At 41.8% G+C, this 18352-nt stretch overlaps 1 protein-coding gene across 2 annotated transcripts in view; it reads right to left on the minus strand.

The window, feature by feature from the left end:
• doc2d (double C2-like domains, delta) overlaps positions 1–8009 on the minus strand; it is a 34874-nt gene extending 26865 nt beyond the window's left edge. The window contains exons 1-4 of one of the 2 annotated variants that reach the window (XM_035661049.1): positions 7884–8009; positions 5308–5713; positions 4730–4809; positions 4080–4154 (exon numbers count right to left, since the gene is read on the minus strand). In XM_035661049.1, the coding sequence (XP_035516942.1) occupies positions 4080–4154; positions 4730–4809; positions 5308–5695 (543 nt within the window). In that variant the 5' untranslated portion in view covers positions 5696–5713; positions 7884–8009. Of the gene's footprint in view, positions 1–4079; positions 4155–4729; positions 4810–5307; positions 5825–7883 lie in introns of both variants that reach the window. The other variant, XM_035661050.1, reaches the window with a different exon arrangement.
• Between the last annotated feature and the right edge of the window lie 10343 nt (positions 8010–18352).

Raw genomic sequence — 18352 nt, forward strand, 5'->3', positions numbered from 1 at the left:
TTTATTCTGCCTTCTCTGTTTGCGTTTAAAAATCTCGCTGTTTTCGACGTGACGTGCAGTGACCTGTCAATCAACTGGGGTGGCACCCAGGGTGTCCAATCAGGTTCCAGAGGTGGCCAATGCTACCCTGGCCACCCCTCTAGCTCCGCCCCTGATGCTGTCCATAAAGCTGGCGGCAGCACTGGAGTCGTCAATCACTGAAACTGCGTGGGTCTGGTCAGGGAGAATCTGGTGAACATGAAGCATAGGATGGGATTACTGGCGAACTGGGCAGGAGGAGACAAAATGGCTGGGCTGGTCACAGTACAGTCCTCCGAAGTGGGCGAGGCCTGGCCAAACTGCATTGGCTCAGGGGTGTTGTTTGGGTTGCCTGTTGCTGCAGGCAGAGGACAGTGTGGAGAGGCTATGTGCAGGGATGCCAAAGACAGGCCTGGCAGCTAGGACTCCCTCCCTCCTCCAGATGACTGTCAGTGTTGATGGTGAGGGTGATGAGGGTGCCCAGCTCTGAGGGAAGCTCCTGGGCGGCAAGCTCATCAAAAATGAGGTCAGAGAGAGATGTGACTTACTTTCTGCAGCAACACTTGCAACTTGATGGAGTAGTCGGTTACCCGCCTTCTTCCTTGGCGAAGATTTTGTTGTCTTTTTCCCCAGAGTTGAGTGATTGAAACCTTTCTTGAATTTTATGTGAACATCTGCGACTCTCCAGTATCCAAATCCCTGGTTCTGCCCTTAAACTAGGAAATGACATAGGCTACACAGGACTGCTCAGATGGAAAGTTGGGAGACTCACTAGAGACAGATTTAAAAAAGAATAATCAAAATCAAAGCTGCAGAAGCTAACTCACATTTAGACCTCACTGTGAGTGAAGCACAAAAAATACTGAATCCTTTCCCATAATGCAATCCAATAGTGTCTCTCTAATAAATGCCCACATCCACGCAGACTCTCTGTTGAGAATTTGCTTGAAGCTTGAAGCCCAAATAGACATCATCAAGGTCCCTTCAGAATCATAGAAGACATAATACATCTTTTTTTACAGACTCATGATGACTAAACCGACCTTCATGTGTTGAATCTGTGGAGTGCCCCTTTAAAAACACATCATTGAGCCACATAGTTGGGTGAAAGGTGCCTTCATTATTGTGAACACAGGCACTATAGTTTATTTTGAGACAATTCCACATAGACTGCCTTGGTGCCATAAATACACACTGAACCACAAAACGTGTATTAATCCACCACTGAAAACAGTCCCCAATAAATGCGCTATTTACTGCTTCTGTAACTTTTCATTAAAAAATGAAATTCATATTCATCTTTTTTAAAAGAGAAGTATGTCTTTGTGACCCATTTTTTTAAAGATTTACATCTTCAGTAGGAACAATTTTGATCAGGGCTGAGTGCCACAGATTGGCACTGAGAGAAGGACTCAAACATTGTTGATTTGGGTCATGGAAACGGTTGACAATAAGAAAAATATGGAGTATCGACAACCTTATCTATTAATTTCTCCAACAGTTTAAAGTGCTAAGAAATATCTACCAGTTACGCTGAAACGCATTACATTATAATGTATCAGTTACAGGAATCCAGTTATACAATAACATTGTCTGGAGCCATACTCCCTATCCCCGTATATTGAATACTTTTAATTTACATAAGTAAAAGGCAGAATCTTCACTTGTAATACAATATTTTTATATCATTGTATTTAAAGATTTTCCACCACTGCATGATTATATATACATAGGCTCTGAATGTACAGCTGGTAGAGAAAGTGTGTACCCTATTCTCACAAAATACTTCTGCTCATGTCTGACGCCTCTCACATACACACCTCATCTCTCTCTCTGTCTTTTCCTTTCTGCCACAGTCAGCCTCTTGCTAACGCCTCAGGGCCAGATGCTGAACCCTCCCTTCCATCTTCTTTCTCTTGGTCTGTTTTTGTCCCCACATCCCATTGTTCTGCCTGTGCCGCCTCCCCTCTTCCTCACTTTCCCCCCATCAATGTCTCCTTTTCATTCTTCATTTTCTGCTGGAAACTTTTGGCTTATCTACAAGAGTCAGCCCTCCAGAGCTCGCTCCATGAAGGGAACAAGTGTTTTCGATTCATGTCGTTTGTTTGATTCATTAATGTGCAGGAGGAGCCGTGCACAGGCAGAGTCACGACTCGCAGCAGTGTTTCACAGCTGTATGTGTGCCAGCACAACTCAACAGCACAACTATTTCACAAATAATCATCACTCCTTATTGACTGAATTGGGTTGGTTTTCTGAGCACATTTTGCACCGCATTCTACTTCTACAAACACACTTAAAACACCAGCTCCCTCTTCCTGCCCTCTGTCACTCCCTGCATCCATTTCCCTCTACACCAGTGCTTTTGCATCTGTGTCTAAATGTTTTATCTCTAGCTCTCCATCTGTCCATCACACTCTCACTCCTTTTTCTCCATCTGTCTGCATGGATCTTTTTACATATTTCACACTTGCGCTCTCTCAATCCCTACTTCCCAGTGCTGTGGATGAGGAGTCTGACTGTGAGTGAATTTTTCCATGCATCTCGATTAGGAATGGACATGTGAAAATACCAAAGACCATTACAGAGGCACTGGCAACTACCACATGTTTGTGTGTGAGAATGAGAGAGGGAGTGACAGAGAGGGAGGGATTGATGATGGGAGCATCTCTGTGTGACTGTGACGAAAGCCTTAGCATGTGTCTGCATATACGCAAGGTCATGCGCCGCATGTGTTACACAGTGTGCGCTTGACATCACAAGATACCATGCCTGACTGTATACTGGTTAAGGAGCATGTGCAGTAGGATGTGAGACTGAGAAGGAAGGTATATGAGTGGGACCTTACTGTGTGCCTCCGCTCTTCATATTTTGAAAACTCGATTCTTCACAGAAACTGAAACCTTTTGTGTTCTGGATTATTCATTGCAACGCTTGCATGCTGAGTCTGAATGTGGCCAAGAGTAGGTGTGTGAGTGTGTGGCCGTGATCTCCACTTCTTGTGCACGTACTCACTTTTTGAGTGACGTGGCACCCGTCTGATCGGTATTTAACAAACAGTGGTTCATGGGTAGCTACTTACCTACTCATTGACGCTTTCTCCCGCACCACCACCTCTACCACCCCTCTCCCCCCATCAACACTGGCCTGTTGACGTGAGCCGTGTAACAATCCTCCCTGTTTCCATGACAACCACCTGCTGCTGTCCTCCCCTCATCTGTCTCCCCCTCCCTCCCTTTCTCCACTCCCTCTCTCCCTCTCTCTCTTTCCCCCCTTTCCTCTCTCTCCCTTGTCTCCCTTCTCTCCGCACACTGTTGGTATTTCAAGGTCAAAGAGGGTCACAGCAAGATAGTGAGATAGAGACAGAGATAGGGGTGGAAAGTGGGAAAAGGAGAGCGCTAACAATGGGAGAGAAGACAGACAGAGGAAGGCTGGAGGACAAAAATCCCCCAGACGTTGTTATTGTTAGCACCTTAGACCTGCCTCATTCAACCTATCTTGGCTCTACGTCCTCCCTGCGCTTATCATAACCTAATTTCGTGTCAACCTTGAGCCAAAATGGCTGACAACAGGTTGCATTCTGCCGGAACTGGGGGTTGCTGTTGTGGGGAGCCTTATCTTCCCTGCTGCTTGAGCTGAAAACAAGACAAGAGTTGTGCAACAGACCAGAACGTGTTTGTGCTCGATAAAGCACAGCATTGGACGAGCCACATTAAGTAGTAACCAACCAAAATGCACTCTGCTCAACGGCTTGAAACAACACACTAAATTAGCTCGCTGCCGTGTCACGTTTTGTGAAAGTGCGTTTTGACCTTTTCATGGTGTGACAGGAGATTATTTATATTATTTACGAAAAATAAATAATCATTTTTTGTTTTCTTTGGTTGAATGATGTATGAAATGCTTCCTATGTTCAGTCTTTTCAATAAATTATCTTCCTTTGCCAGCAGTTTCTGTGTGATGTAGGACTTTCCTGAGGGAGTGTCAGTGTCTGGGACAGCCCAGCCCAGTGTGGTAGCATGTTACGTTAATTGCCACTGAGGTAAGGTTGGAGCAGTGACCTTGCTAGCCCCGGGGAGAAGATGAAGCTTGACGTATGGATCAGCCAGCCCATTGGAGTCCATGGCTTTCAGTCCCTGTGGACACAGGCAGACATACATAGACACACACACACACATACTGTAGTGTCAAAGGTGACGTCACCATGCCCTCAAACATTTCACACAACTGACAGGGTCAGAAAAAGACAGTGAATATGACAGACCTCTTCTACTGTAGTTACATCTCAATAGCACCTCTGGGTGTTTCTTTTTATGCCACTATTTTCTACCCTCCTAGACTCTTTTGTGTTGTCCTCAAAGGAACCGTTCAACAAGATTTACATAATTAACATCATGTGACAGTACACAATATGTAATACAAGGCTTGCGTCCTTGTACGGTGGCCATACCAAATGTGTCTGCCGCAGCAATGGAGCAACATTATCCAAAATTCGTAGTGCCATGGCATGATTATGTCTTAAATTGACAAGCCGCTGAGGGTGTGTGGCTTGGTTACTTTAAAAAAGGTTGAGAAAAAATAGTCTGACATCTTGTGCAAAGCATTACAGGAGAATTGTTTTCATTGGGACTTCAAGGAGGATTATGCAATCATATGCACACAGACAGACAGAGGTCTGTTTATATGAAGAAGATATTGAAATTGTGTGTACCTTTGCCTTTTGAATAGTACAATGAAGACAGTTGTTCTCCTGATCAAAGAGCAAGCTGAACTCCAGCGTTCCCAGGTAGGCTGAAAACAACACAAACCATGGCAATTACTGCCAGTAAAGGGACACACACACACACACACACACACTCTCACACACACACTCAAAAGCTCTGAGTCATATTTGTAGCAGATGGCCTCTTAAAAACATGACGCTGCCTAATATGAATTGATCTGTCTTGTTTGATTACTGTTTGGGAATGAGCAGAAACTTGCAGGCTGAGTCCCACTATTGCGACATTGTCTAATAAATCATCTGAGGCGGCGTGTCACATAAAGTGGGAGTGACAAACACTTTTGGAAAAATGCTTGACTCCACATTTACTCTGCAAGCATATGTTGTGCATTGGAAGAAAATGCAGAAACTCATTTTGTGTTAAAAAAAAGTGTCTACTCCAAACTTTTAGAATAACAGTATTGTCTAGCAGTTTTCACACGAATAAACATACACACACAAACCAAACACAACAATGAACACAACTTTTTCATCACAAAACTTTCTTCCCCCTCCTCAGAACTCACTGTCTTCATCATCAGAGTCGACCGCCTCCTCCCTCTCTCCCTCGTTGCTCTCCCTCCTCTCCCCATCCTTGTATCCTATGCCCGTCTCCCCATTGAAAGTCTCCTCTTTTAGGATCTTCTTCTCCCTTGGAGGCGGAGGCGTGCAGGGGTAGTCGTGGAAACGTGGGAAGAAGTCTGAGATCTGTGGGATGGGGAGGATGGGGCCTGGGCACACGTTGATGGCAAAGTGCTCCTGCATAGAGATCTTGACCGGCGAGGGAGGGGGCAGAGCGTTGGAGTGGGGTGTCGCCGAGGGGGAGGAGGCAGACGAGGAAGGGGTGGAGGTGGAGGAAGGGGGAATGGCCAGGTGGGAGGTGGAGGGGGGCGGGGGAGGTTTGGAGACGCTCATGTGGACTGTCGAACGGGACTATGGGATGGCAATGACGGGGTGAGACGGAGAGAGAAAGAAATGAATGAGGAAGGACAAAGAGAAAAACAGCTGGGATCATAGCAGAGGGGAGGAACAAGAGGCTGAGAACTAGAAGAGAAAAACAAAAAAAACACAATCACATCCTTCGTCTCCTCTGAGTTTCCAACTTTCTCCCTCTCTGTGAGTACTGTAGCAGCAGCAGCAGCAGGGGTCAATTTAATTCAAGGCAAGTCAACTTTGGCAATATGCTGAAATTCACAGCGCATCTTAAACATTCTGGAGAAAACAGAAATATGTGTCTGTTTTCATCAGTTGATGCAAACCTGACTTCTCCAAAATAGAATTTGCCAGAACCTTTGGCACTTTAAGTGTGACTCACACATTGTGTCAGCACACCAAGTCTGTGCTCTCAAATAATATTCTAATGTAGTGCCGTAAAGTATGAACAAGTGATGTCACTTGTGTATCTGCACTTCACTCTAATCCTTCCCTTATCTCTCCCTTTCACTCCTCTTGCTCTCATCTGCAAGTCCCCTGAGCAATATTTACATAATGCTATTTGAAGCCTTTCTCAGTCCTTAGCATATTTGTTACTAAATGAAGCGTAATAACTGTTACCGAACTCCAACCTCGTTAAGCCAAATGCTATCATTTCCTATTTTCCTCACTGTGATTAAGAGAGACCGAAGACATGTTTTCCAGTATGCACTCCCACAGTGCCTCTGTGTCGTTATTATTTCAAGAACTAGTTTGATTTCAGAGATCACTGGGACAAACTTCCGCCTAGAATGTCACAATGTTTCCTTTGTTTACTGGTGCTGTCCCAGATTAAAAACTTTAAACTGTTAAAAGCGAAAAGAACTAAACAACCTAAAGCATACAGCTAGTAGACATAATAGCTCTATTTCATGCACCTTCATTGTAAGACACAATAATATCACTGCAAACACTGCTACACAGGCAGGTCATTTGAGGATGCATGTCATTTGTCCTCCCCCCTATATATTACGTCCATCATGTCACTACTGTTTAGTGTCAACTTGGGACCTCTCTCCCTTTAGGTCTGTGCATTTTGTGTGTGTTGTCATAATTTTCCAAGTCTATTCTTTCCCCCTAATGAAATAATTTTGCTCTTTTAGTTCATGACTGATGCGTCCGTGATATGAATGAATAGCCTCTTTGGAGCAGGCTACTTGTCTTGTGTCAAGTGTCGACTAGGCTAAGACTAATGATTCATATTTTCATTATCGGTTAATCCATCTTTTTTTCAGTTAATCGAATTCTTATTTAAAAACGCAGCAAATGGTCTAGAATGCCTGGTACAAGTTCCCAGAACCCAAGCTGATGTCTTGAAAATGCTTGTTTTGTCTGGCTAACTTTCTCTCTTTAGAGAGCTGAAGGACATTGTTGGCATTTTGCTTCAAAAATCACTTAAATGACTTAATCACTCATTAAAATTGATGCAGATTATTTACTGTCCATCTACTAATGAATCAATCAGCAATCAACTTCCACCCCTCTTACATAGCAGACAAATGCTGTTAAACCGGTTTGATTTGTCTTTGCAATACTGTAAGGATTCTGCAATGCAAAAATCAGAAATAGAACTAAACAGGTACTGAGGGTTTTCCTCAGTGTAGGTGAAAATACTGGAGATTTTGCTTAACTATGTTTACATCAGTATAGCCATAACTCACCTCTCGTGCATCATACAATATATTGATTCCCTCTGCTTCGCACACACTGACATAAATATATGAAGCTTTTGTTATTCAAACCAACACACCATTCATACCCAAACAGAACACGATTTACCTCCGTTGTAAACTTGCATTTCCTAGAGCCGATCCCTCCTTCCTCACTATACTAAGTTACAGCACAGACTCCCTCTCTCTCTCACACACACACACACACACATGTGTGTTAAGACCAGATAAGGACCCCAAACTGCCTGGTCCCATCTTCAATACCTACACTCATTCAGTCACTCACACTGCTGTTATGTAACAACACCCAAATTCACTGCTTGGGTACCCACATACGAATGATCACTTGCAGCATGTTGCTTACAAACTCAATCGCTCTCACCCCTCTCACATACAGAGACACGCACATGCAAGCACATGTGCACACACACGTACAAATATAGCCATCCACAAATACGTACCTAGGGACAGTCTTCATCTGTGCCAGCACTCCATCTTGCCTGCTCTCACGTCCTCTGTTTCTCACACACTGAAGAGCATGCAGACCAGTTTTGAGTCAATATATCCCTCTGTACTCTCTCTCTCTCTTTCTCTGCCTGTCTCTGTTCATTTGCTCTCCTCCTCTCCTCTCTTCTGTCCCTCCCTCTTTCCCTTCCCCTGTAGTTGTGACGTATCTGGTTAAAATCCCCCGTCAGTCGTTTGCAGACTGTGCATATAGTGCTGTCACTCACTTTCTCAGCATTGGAGAGATTTAAGGAAACCCGGGAAAAAGAGGCGTGAGTGTGTGTGTTTTCATGGTGTTGGTGGTGGTGCGTGATGTGTGTATAAGGGGGTGCAACGAAAAGGGAAAGTCACAGACAGACGAGCAGAGCAAGACAGAGAGACAGATAAGGAGACAAACTGACATTATACAGACATCAAGAAGCACCAGCAAAACATACATAGGCATATATATATATGTTTATAGTAGATAGAGAGAAAAGAGGAAAATGGGTGTGAAAAAACAAAATACTGAACGCACACAAAAGGAAATATTGCCCTGGGAAGAGAAAAAAATCCACCAGCTGAAGGACAGAAAAAGGAAATTAAATTCAATATGTTGACTGAGCCGAACAAAATAATCTGCCAGCCATACAGTCACACTGCCAGATTACTTTGTGTTGGCTATGACTATGGCCAATATCAGCCAAGCATATGTGTGTTAGTCTGTGCGTGTGTTTTGTCTGTACGCGTCCAACTGTGGCAGCCCTCATAGTATCGCCTGAAACCTGCCACAGTAATAAAACAAACCAGAGACAACAATACATCAATAACAGTGGACCTGTGTAGGGTGACACTGCAGTACATTCCTGCTGGACAATAAGAATGAATGGATGAATGAAAAGAATAAAGAACGGATGCATGGCTGTGTGAGTTTATGTAAAGGACAAATATAGAGTGTTTATTCCTAATGTTCTGTTTGAGGATTTGTATGGTTAAATACAATGAATTCTCACATTATTCTATTCTAGTCTGTTCTATTATTCTCTATTATCCGATTGGTGTTGACGGTACTTTTACCCAGCACGCCCCTCCCAAATCCCAAATAAGTCCATTTAGATTTCTGTGATTTACGTTTTACAACAGTTAATAACAGTTTAACAAGGATAAGATACTGCCGATTTCTTCTTTCTTTTTAGGCTAACAAAGGAATAAATTAATAGCCCTATGAACAGTCCATATAAAACATCAAATATCTTATTTGGTATGAGGTGGTGTATTCAAATGTTTGCAGCAAAGCGAGGGGTGACTACTTAAATACCCTTTTTTAAATAAGGTCAGAAGAGAAAGAAATTAAAACGTTGACTATTAAACACTAGTAAAAATGGGATCTCTGGGATCCCAAACAATGAGGAAATAAAGCTTAAAAAATCACAATGGTTAAGGAGGATACATTTCAAAAAGGAAAAGGAAAAAGTATGAGAAAAGGATTTGAAAGCAGGGAAAAAAAACTTCAAAGGATTAGTAATGGACATGAAAAATGTAAAAACTTCTTTGGGATAGTGAGCTCAAAACACTTCCCCTTTGCCAAGTATAGCAGCATTCCTTTGATTGCAGCACATAGCAGAGAATTTAATAACATTTAAATGACGTATTACTCGGTTGGAAAACCATCACAGCGCTAATTGATAATATGTCATTTTCCACGGTTGAAAAGTAACAGATGAACAACAACAACCCTGGTCAATTAAATTAATGGTCAGCAGGAGGAAGACGTGCGGTAAATACATGTGGATGCATGTGCTCGTCCATTTGTAAACACTTTGATTTACTTTAGGCATCTCATTACTATCAGCATCATCTCATCAATATTGCGCTAACAGACCGTTACATTGTATATTCATTAATTTGCAAAAAGAACATGAGGGCTAAATGAGTTGAAATGAGATAAATGAATGCCCAGCTATCCATCTATAAATAGGTGCTTTAGACATGGGCTGCTTTAAATGGCTTGAAATGAATGCAGGAAGTGCTGCTGAAGTACTAGTACCTCTGTCCGTGTCTTGTGGTTCCTACAGAGCAGCTCACTTCTTGGTGCAAAATGAAAAAGCACACGTGTGCAACTGTGCATAGGTGAGCACTTACTCCACCCACCACTGCAGTTATCAGACAGCTGCAGAGCTCTCACAGCTGACCTGCAGACCACCAAAACTCTCAGATACTCTCCATGTGGCTCGACACCCAAGAGACACACAGTACTCTTATGACACTCTTATAACACATTTAGGTCATGGTGATTTACACAGAATTTTTTGATTTCTGAAAATATTAAATCAAATTCTCAATTATCTTTAGTGGTATTGGGGTTGTAGCTAAAATTGCAGCACAGTCTCACACCAAAGCGTGTAATAGACTCGCTGATCCACTAGAGGATACCACGTCAGTGTCACGTTTTGCCTTGTCTACATATGAAAAGTACAGGCACCTTCATACACCCTATGTAGAGCACACGCTTAAGCATATGTAAAAAAACAATAAAGCTGCGTGTAAAGAGAGAGACGACTGTTCAAGTCTTGTGTGAAACAAAATGTCAGCATTATTTTATCTTATATACATACATATATATAATATGTAACATACTTAACTCACACCAGATCCATAATGTAACGTATATTTTCCTTAACCTAAACAATACGTTTTTTGGTGCCTAAACCTAACCAAAGTGCAACCTCAATAAGCCTAGACAAGGCACAACCTACAATGGAATAAATACTGTGTGTATTCACACACTTTGGCGTGATACAGGTTTGATCATTGAGGACAACAAGGTTACTTTTTATGTATTTTTTCTGGGAATCCAGGTGTTTTGGGAGGTATTGTGGGTATGTTATTACTGTCAATTTCTAGTTTTCTTGAAAAACCATTTATATAAAACATTAGCAAATATAACTGAACAGCCACTTCAATAAAAGCAAATGCAAACGCAATGTTTTGTCCAAATAATAATTCCTAGCTGGTACAGTCTACCCCTTCTTTAACCAAAACCCTTCAGCAATTTATTTTTTAAATTAAGTTGAAACGTGACTCCTCGTCCTCAAATGACTCAAAATTCAATATGACCTGAAAGATGACAACATCATAACCACAGACAGACAATGTGGTGAGTGAAGTAAAAAATACATTTGACAGACACAGTTTTAATTGACACTGTTTTCCATTCATCGTGACACCAAACCCCATGGATTTTTCTGGTTTGCCATGTTCAGGACAGTTCTGAGGAAGAAATGCGATCAATTGTGCTTGAAGAATGAAGTCTGGACAATGGCACTGCTGTATTGATCTTCCTCAGGGGTAAACATTAGGTAGCCTGTCAGATGGATATTTAACACAGTGGCATTGCCCATGAGCTGACAAAAGTAAATAATAGTCAGCAGCATCCAAAGAAAGAAAAGGATGTGAGATTAAAACCAGATGAGTGAAGTCTGATAACGAAGAAGTACTGAGGGAGATGGATTAATTCAAAATATATTATTTAGCAATACTACATTGCAACCCCCCCCCCAAACCTACCTCAACAACAGAAAGTGTATAAGTAAAATAAAATGCATAACCAAACCAAAAATCCATCCAGCTGCCATGCATCCCTCAGTCTCCACATTCGCACGATTAAAGCCATTCACATGGATCATGATACATAATAAACATATAGACTGAGAGAGAGCGACCAATTGACGGGAGCATTTATCCAGTCCTTCTGCATGGCAAGATAATCTCCTCCCATTACTACAGCACAAAGCAGCGCAGGTTTTCCATTAAGTGTACAACCACAGCCTCCCCAACCTCTCAGCCAGCCATTAGCTCTGAGATTAAGTAAACCTCTATTTACATATTGTAGCACTAGCGCATGCTGAATTTTTCAACGTTTGGCACCACACAAGATGGGAAATTGCATACATTTTCTGATAAAGATCAAAGGAGCTGCTCACCCTATCCTAAACTCGTCCTTGAAAGTGTGTGCAGACATATCTTGAATTTCTGAGTTGCTTCTCTGTGTGTGCTGCAAGAGCCTGTATGATAAACTGATTCAAACTGAAATTATAACTCATTTTTGATAGGAAATCGATATAGCCTTGGTGTTTGTTTTGATTCGTGTGCTTCGTTGGTCAAAACTGTACTTAGCAAACACCAAAAAATTAAGTTTTATTCATCGTCACGCAGTGGTGCCACTTTCTAAATAGTTTTTTTTTCACAGTTTTGTTATAAGACTTCAGTTCCAATGGCCTTAAGTTAACCAACTGTGGGGTCAACGTTGTTAGCTGTTTTGAGCACTCCACTGTGTTACACTATGACTCTCTGTTTTTACTAGTGTCATGATTTGATTCACCGGGTAATGTATGAAGTGATGAGCTAACAGGACTGCCCTTTTTTCCTTCCATTTCCTTCCTTGGATTACTTTTGATATGTACTGACCACTGCAGACTGTGCAGTTTTGGAGATGCTCTGACCCAGTCGTCTAGCCATCACAGTTTGGCCCTCAATTCCTCACACTGGCCATTTTTCCTTCTTCTAACACATCAACTTTGAGTACAAAATGTTCACTTGCTGCCTAACATATCCCACCCAATGATATGGTTGTAATGTCAGTTACACAGCAACATCTATCTAAAGTTTACGACCATTAGCCACCATAAACTGCTAATAGCAGAACAAGTGAGGCAATAAGATGTATTGTTTATTGCTAATGAATTTAGCTTTTCATTTATAAGAGGAAGAATGTTATTTCTTCTTTCCAAAATAAGGCTATTTATTCTCTCTTTAGGTGAAGTAAAGGCATCTGAATGAGCAGCAGCCGTAGGATNNTAATTGTTTGAGTGACATTTAGATCGTTTAGAGGCAGTCATCGTAATCTCAAAGCGACGTCAATCACCAGAAATTGAATGAATTTAATAAGCAGTGTGATGTTGGGGAGTGCATTTTTTAACAGGTGGCTAGTTGTTGATGTTCCCCCGGGGTGGCAGTTGGTGTCACAGGTGCTGCTTGCGCTCCACATCACTCTGCTTCGGGGGGAATCATTGGCCGCGTTGGCAGAGAGTGCTGTTCTGTCAAGGTGCATTATTCTTCTCGCCACGTCCCCAACTTCAGCCCTGCATGGCTTCTGGCCTCAAATGAGAGGCATCTCCCACCGTCTTTCTCTCAGCTCCTCCCATCGCTGCTGTCATCTACCACCAACATTACCTTCCACTTTCACCTTTCCCTCATTTTATCAGTCTTCCTCTCCCTTTCTGTCTCTCTAGAGGGCTGTTCTAACACAGACAGATCCCATTAACCCTACCTGTGATTTGTCCTTAACCCTGACAAGCAGGGGCACACACAAAAAGAACAGATGTGTGGTTTTAATCTAAATTCATACACAAAGTCACTGAACAAGTTTTCATTTTTCTAATGTTTTGTGACAGGCCCAGCCAGCAATGCAAAAGAAAGAATGACCCCTGTCAAATAAAATGACAGATTGACAGAATGATATTCCCTCAGGTTAAATGTGTTATTTCGTTCTTTGTTTATTTTATACTTTTTACTCTTGCCCTTTTTCGGTTTACGTGCACTCTTGGAGAAAATGCACAAGACCCTCTAACATTTATATAATATTGTTTTGGTCTCAATTCCATGTTTTCATATTGGAACACATGGTTTTGTTAGAAACAAGCGATTGGATTTGAAGCGTAGCGAGTCAGGCTACTCATGAGTATTGAGGTTGCCTTATTTCTAGTTTCATCTCCCATGGGTTGAAAAACTCTCCCGCTGACGCTGATCTCCAACCAGCCTGCTGCTGCAACTCCAAAGCAAAGCTCAGCACTAACACAGCCACATTATTTGCCACTGACCCAATTAGATCCTGCATAGATCCTTTGATACATATGTTCCCCTCTCCTCTCTTTCCCTTGTTCACCCTTTCCTTTATTTTTCCTCTGCTCTTTTTGATGAATGGCTTTGCTTTTTAGGACAAATGACAGCTCCATGATTAATTGTGTGTGCACTCTCACTCTTCCGCCTTCTCACTTCTTTTTCTATTTCAATTTATGTTCCTCACCCCTGTGTAACAAGAAATATTCTATCTTTACCTGGGTTTGCCCCATCAGCATATTCCCATAAATAAAAGAGGGGGAGAGGTTGAGATGGAGTGGAGAGGGGTGGAGGGAAGTGTGGCCCAGAGGCAGGGCAGTGGGCATGTGCAAAATGGAGGGTTGAATGGATGGAGAGGGAAGGGGAGAGACGAGCCAACTGCTCCAGATCAGGAGTGTGAAGGTGACTGCAGAGAATAAGACAGAGAGAGACAGAGATGAAATGAAAGAGAAATGCAAATGTTAAAGAGCAGAAAATAGACAGCTGAATACAGAGAATATGCAAAAGATTAAAAAAAAGCCTGAATCTGAGATAGATAGATAAGAGCAGGAAGAGACATGAAATTAAAATGCCAGAGAAACAAAGAAGAATTGACAGGACTGATGAATAAAAAGGTGGATTGTGTGAGGATGTCAGATCAATTTCCACAGCAAGAAATGAAATCCATGAACGAAACCTTCAGATCCCAAAGTCCTTTCACAATTTGAAGATCCCACAATAAAAGCGGCATGGATGCAATACATGACAGGAGAATGAACAGCAGAGCAGGAGATGAAGGAGTGAAAAAGGGGGACGTATTGAAATAGCAGTGATTGTAGCGAGGTGTGCAGCCAGTGCCCCGTGGCACAACGTCATGCTGTGCTTAATGAGGCAACAGTGCAGGCAATTAGTTCCTGATATGACATTATCAGTCACCAATAAGTGAACACATCATTAACCATGAGACCCCTTCCAATAGCCTCTCATCTTCTGCCTCTCACTCACATACAAACAGCACATGCATGTGGTCTTAAACACAGAGTACAATTTAATGAATCAACATAATGCTTCTATTTTCTTCTCTGGAACATGCATAGGGCCCGAATATCATTAAAAACTGTGTCAACTGATTTTCCAACAAGGAATAATCAATTGTCTCCAGACATTATGTTCATATATTATGCATTCGCCCTCGTGCAAGGAAGCACAAATTAGATTTTTATCAGCATTATAGGGGAACAATGTTAATTAACGTGTGTGGTAAGTCACATTGTAGGTTGTTTATAGCCTTATTGTTGCTAGGCTAGCCTATTCACAGTGTGTCTTTTAGAGTGAGCCAACCCTAGAAGTGCTTTGTTAGTCCAGTTTTACCTACAGAAGTTTCTGACTGCTCGTTTAACACGTTTTACTGCCACGGAGGAAATAAATTCTTGACGAGTGAAAACTAGTTGAAAGCGACTTCCGACTTCCACTGCAGAATCACACTGGGGACTGAATCGTCTGTCAAGCAGGCAAGAAGTGCGAGTGTCACAGATGACAGAGTTCAAAAAGAAAAAATCCTGAACCACATCAACCTTGAAAAGATTAGATTTTCACTTACAAACTCAAGCAAATCCTTTGACGACACCTGGAAGCCCTGTATTAAGTATCTGGATAGGGCTACTATATGCTACCCCTTTTCCTTTTTTAATTTTATTTTAAATTAGTATTTGAATGTACCTTTTCCTTTTTACTTCATATTATTCCATGGTCGGAGCAAGCAATATGGGAATGTGGCTTGGGAGGATGGATGTGGGATTTAGTAGGAGCTGACAGTAAGCCAAGGTGGGTTTGTGTTCTTGTTCTGGATCATGTGTTCTGTCTGTCAAATCAGAGACCATTCTGACATTCAAAATAATGTCACTGTTTACTGTCCACAATACTGGAGTAAAATCAATAAAAACATTTGAAAATAAAAGAAAGAAAAAGATAAACGACTGAAAAATGTTTGAGAAAATCAATTTTACTGCTGCAAAGACAGTAACAGGGGAGGATGTGACAAGCTACATAAATGAGGGGTTTAAGGTATGCTTTCATGTAAGTATGCTTTACATTTTTGTCTTATAATCAGGGACACCTAATATTTGGTTCAATACAGTAGATCTGTTTTCCCTGGAATAACCGCTTGTAGTGACTAAAGCATGATGAAACATTTTATGGGTATGTTATTGCATCTCACAGCACTTGGTTGAGGTTTGGTAAAGATCATCATCTTGCTTAAATACTTAAAGGTCAACAGTGACTTGAGGCACGAGGAAGACATGTTTATATTATTAACATGTAACCCTGTAAAGCACTATCCCTCCCTCCCAACCTATTTCTGTTGCTTAAAGCTAACCATGCATGACGCATGACGCAGGAAGCAGGATGCAAACCCCAGTCTCTGGTGTCTAAGTTGTGCACTTTATACTACTGCACTTCAATCAAATTGTACCTGTCCAAAAAAGTGAGTGGTAAATTAATGTAATTTTCTGTGAGTCAGGGTTGGAAAAAATGTCCCTCATATCACTGCATCTGCTCAGCATATGGCCCTATAACAGCATTTCCAAGATTTGGCTACATGTTGCTCAAAATTGCACCACCGCCAATCCAAGCCAAGACAAAAGTTGATTTCCACGTAAGTAAACAATTCAACAAGGTCTACACTCCACTGGGAGCTGACTGGTGCATGAAATGCGACAACATTATTGCACTCCTTTATCTTTTTTCTGTGATGGTAAGGGGTTGAAATACGTTCCCACTTCTTCAAAAAAAAAAACAAAGTGCTAAATAAGTGCTTTAGCTGGACGCACTAAGCAGATTTGAGCGTGGCGAGGGTCTGATCGCACAGGGGAATAGGTTCCCCAACAGTTTCCCACTGCAGCATTGCCTCGCTGGGCAAAGCACAGGGAAAGAGAGAGGGGTAAAGAGGGATGAAGACAAAGTGAGAGAAACAGAAACAGGGGTAGAAAGCAGAAAAATTTGATTATGCCTTACGTGCACTTTTTGTTTTCTCATGAGCAAAGTTTTTTTGCTCTACTTACTGGACTAGCACGTACCTGTTTAAAGCTGCCTCAGTATACGCTACAACTCATGCATCCTACAGCATATTTTTTGACTAAAATGACAAGGCAGAGAAGATTTAGCGCTTTTGCATTTTTACGCATTTTAAAGCGAGGCGTGACATTTACAAGAGTCATGCAGAAGGTTTGTCCAGTGAAGCGAGACAAAGTTCAGACACTGACCACTGCAGAGCAAAACCAAATGCCAAGGAGCTGAACAAAGAGCTTGTATGGACAGTTACACTTCTCTGTTGTGTGAGGGACTAAAGATGAGTCACTTGTGTTAAAAAAAAAAGACAACCTGATATCCACACTGAGAAAATCCTGACCTTGTTCACAGGCTAAACTTGAGGTGTTCTTTCAGCAAGAATAACAAGCATGTTTGAGGCAAGTTGGCAGTCAATGAACAGTGTGGCGTTCAATAGAAAATGTCCCCAGGGACATGAAATCCCTCTGCATGCTCTGCCTGACTTAATTAACAAACAGCAGTCAATCAGTGAAGGAAACGCTCTGTGATGAAAGGATGGACAGTACAAAGAGGACAGGATTGTCACTCAAACTGTGTATGTACTGTATGTACAGCACACACACACACACACACCCTTACTGCAGAGACAGCTTTACAAAGCATCTTTAGCTTAAACGTCAAAAAGTGAATCCACTGTCATTATACTGATGACATTTAACATCCCAAAACGTCAGTATGTGGACTCACTTCAGGCTTAAATGGACATCTACATTTTCCCCAGCAGTTAGTTAATTAACCTCTTGAACCTTGAATTCTCCTCTTTTTCTGTTGGGCTTTTTTCACACATCTTGCCATATATACTGTACAGTATATATTCTTCATCTGCTTGCTCCAACACTTTAATTAATAATCCAATGAACAACCAAAGATGCCTTGGTTTAATAGCTGCAACATAACTGTCAAATGCATACATTTATACACATTTCCACCAAAGTCCACGCTAGCATTGGTTCCACAAGCTCATGCAATCCCTCATTCAGCATTCCATACTCTAAGACAAATGCAGATTTGAACAAAGTTAAACAATAATTACTTTGTGAGTGTGGCCATTTTTTCAGATTTTAAGACCTCTAATCTCAGCTGTCTAAAAGGGATTAGGTCCCCTCTGTCCTGTGCCTATTACAGACATGTTCGACCTAACCGAGACCCTTGAGTCGCTCCTGGACTCTTTTGTGGAGCTGTGACGTTTAATCAGCAATGGTCCAGGGCTTATGTCATTATGTAGACATATGAAGTGAACAACACATCATACTAATGAGTAAGGCCATATTCCGAGGCTGGATTTTTAAGTTTTAAATTAATTTGCGTTGACAAATTGATGGATTTTGAGTAAAGTTTTCTTACTTCTGGAACAGAACACAGAACTTCTGTCTGTCCTGGGAGCCAAAGTCCTGTTGTGCCCATTTCTGGGCTCCACTCCACTAGTTTCTGTAACTCAATGCAATCTCTCATTCAGCATTTC

This window comes from Morone saxatilis, unplaced genomic scaffold (genome assembly GCF_004916995.1).
Source record: "Morone saxatilis isolate NCDOM2014 unplaced genomic scaffold, NCSU_SB_2.0 Contig17, whole genome shotgun sequence".
Taxonomy (NCBI): domain Eukaryota; kingdom Metazoa; phylum Chordata; class Actinopteri; family Moronidae; genus Morone; species Morone saxatilis.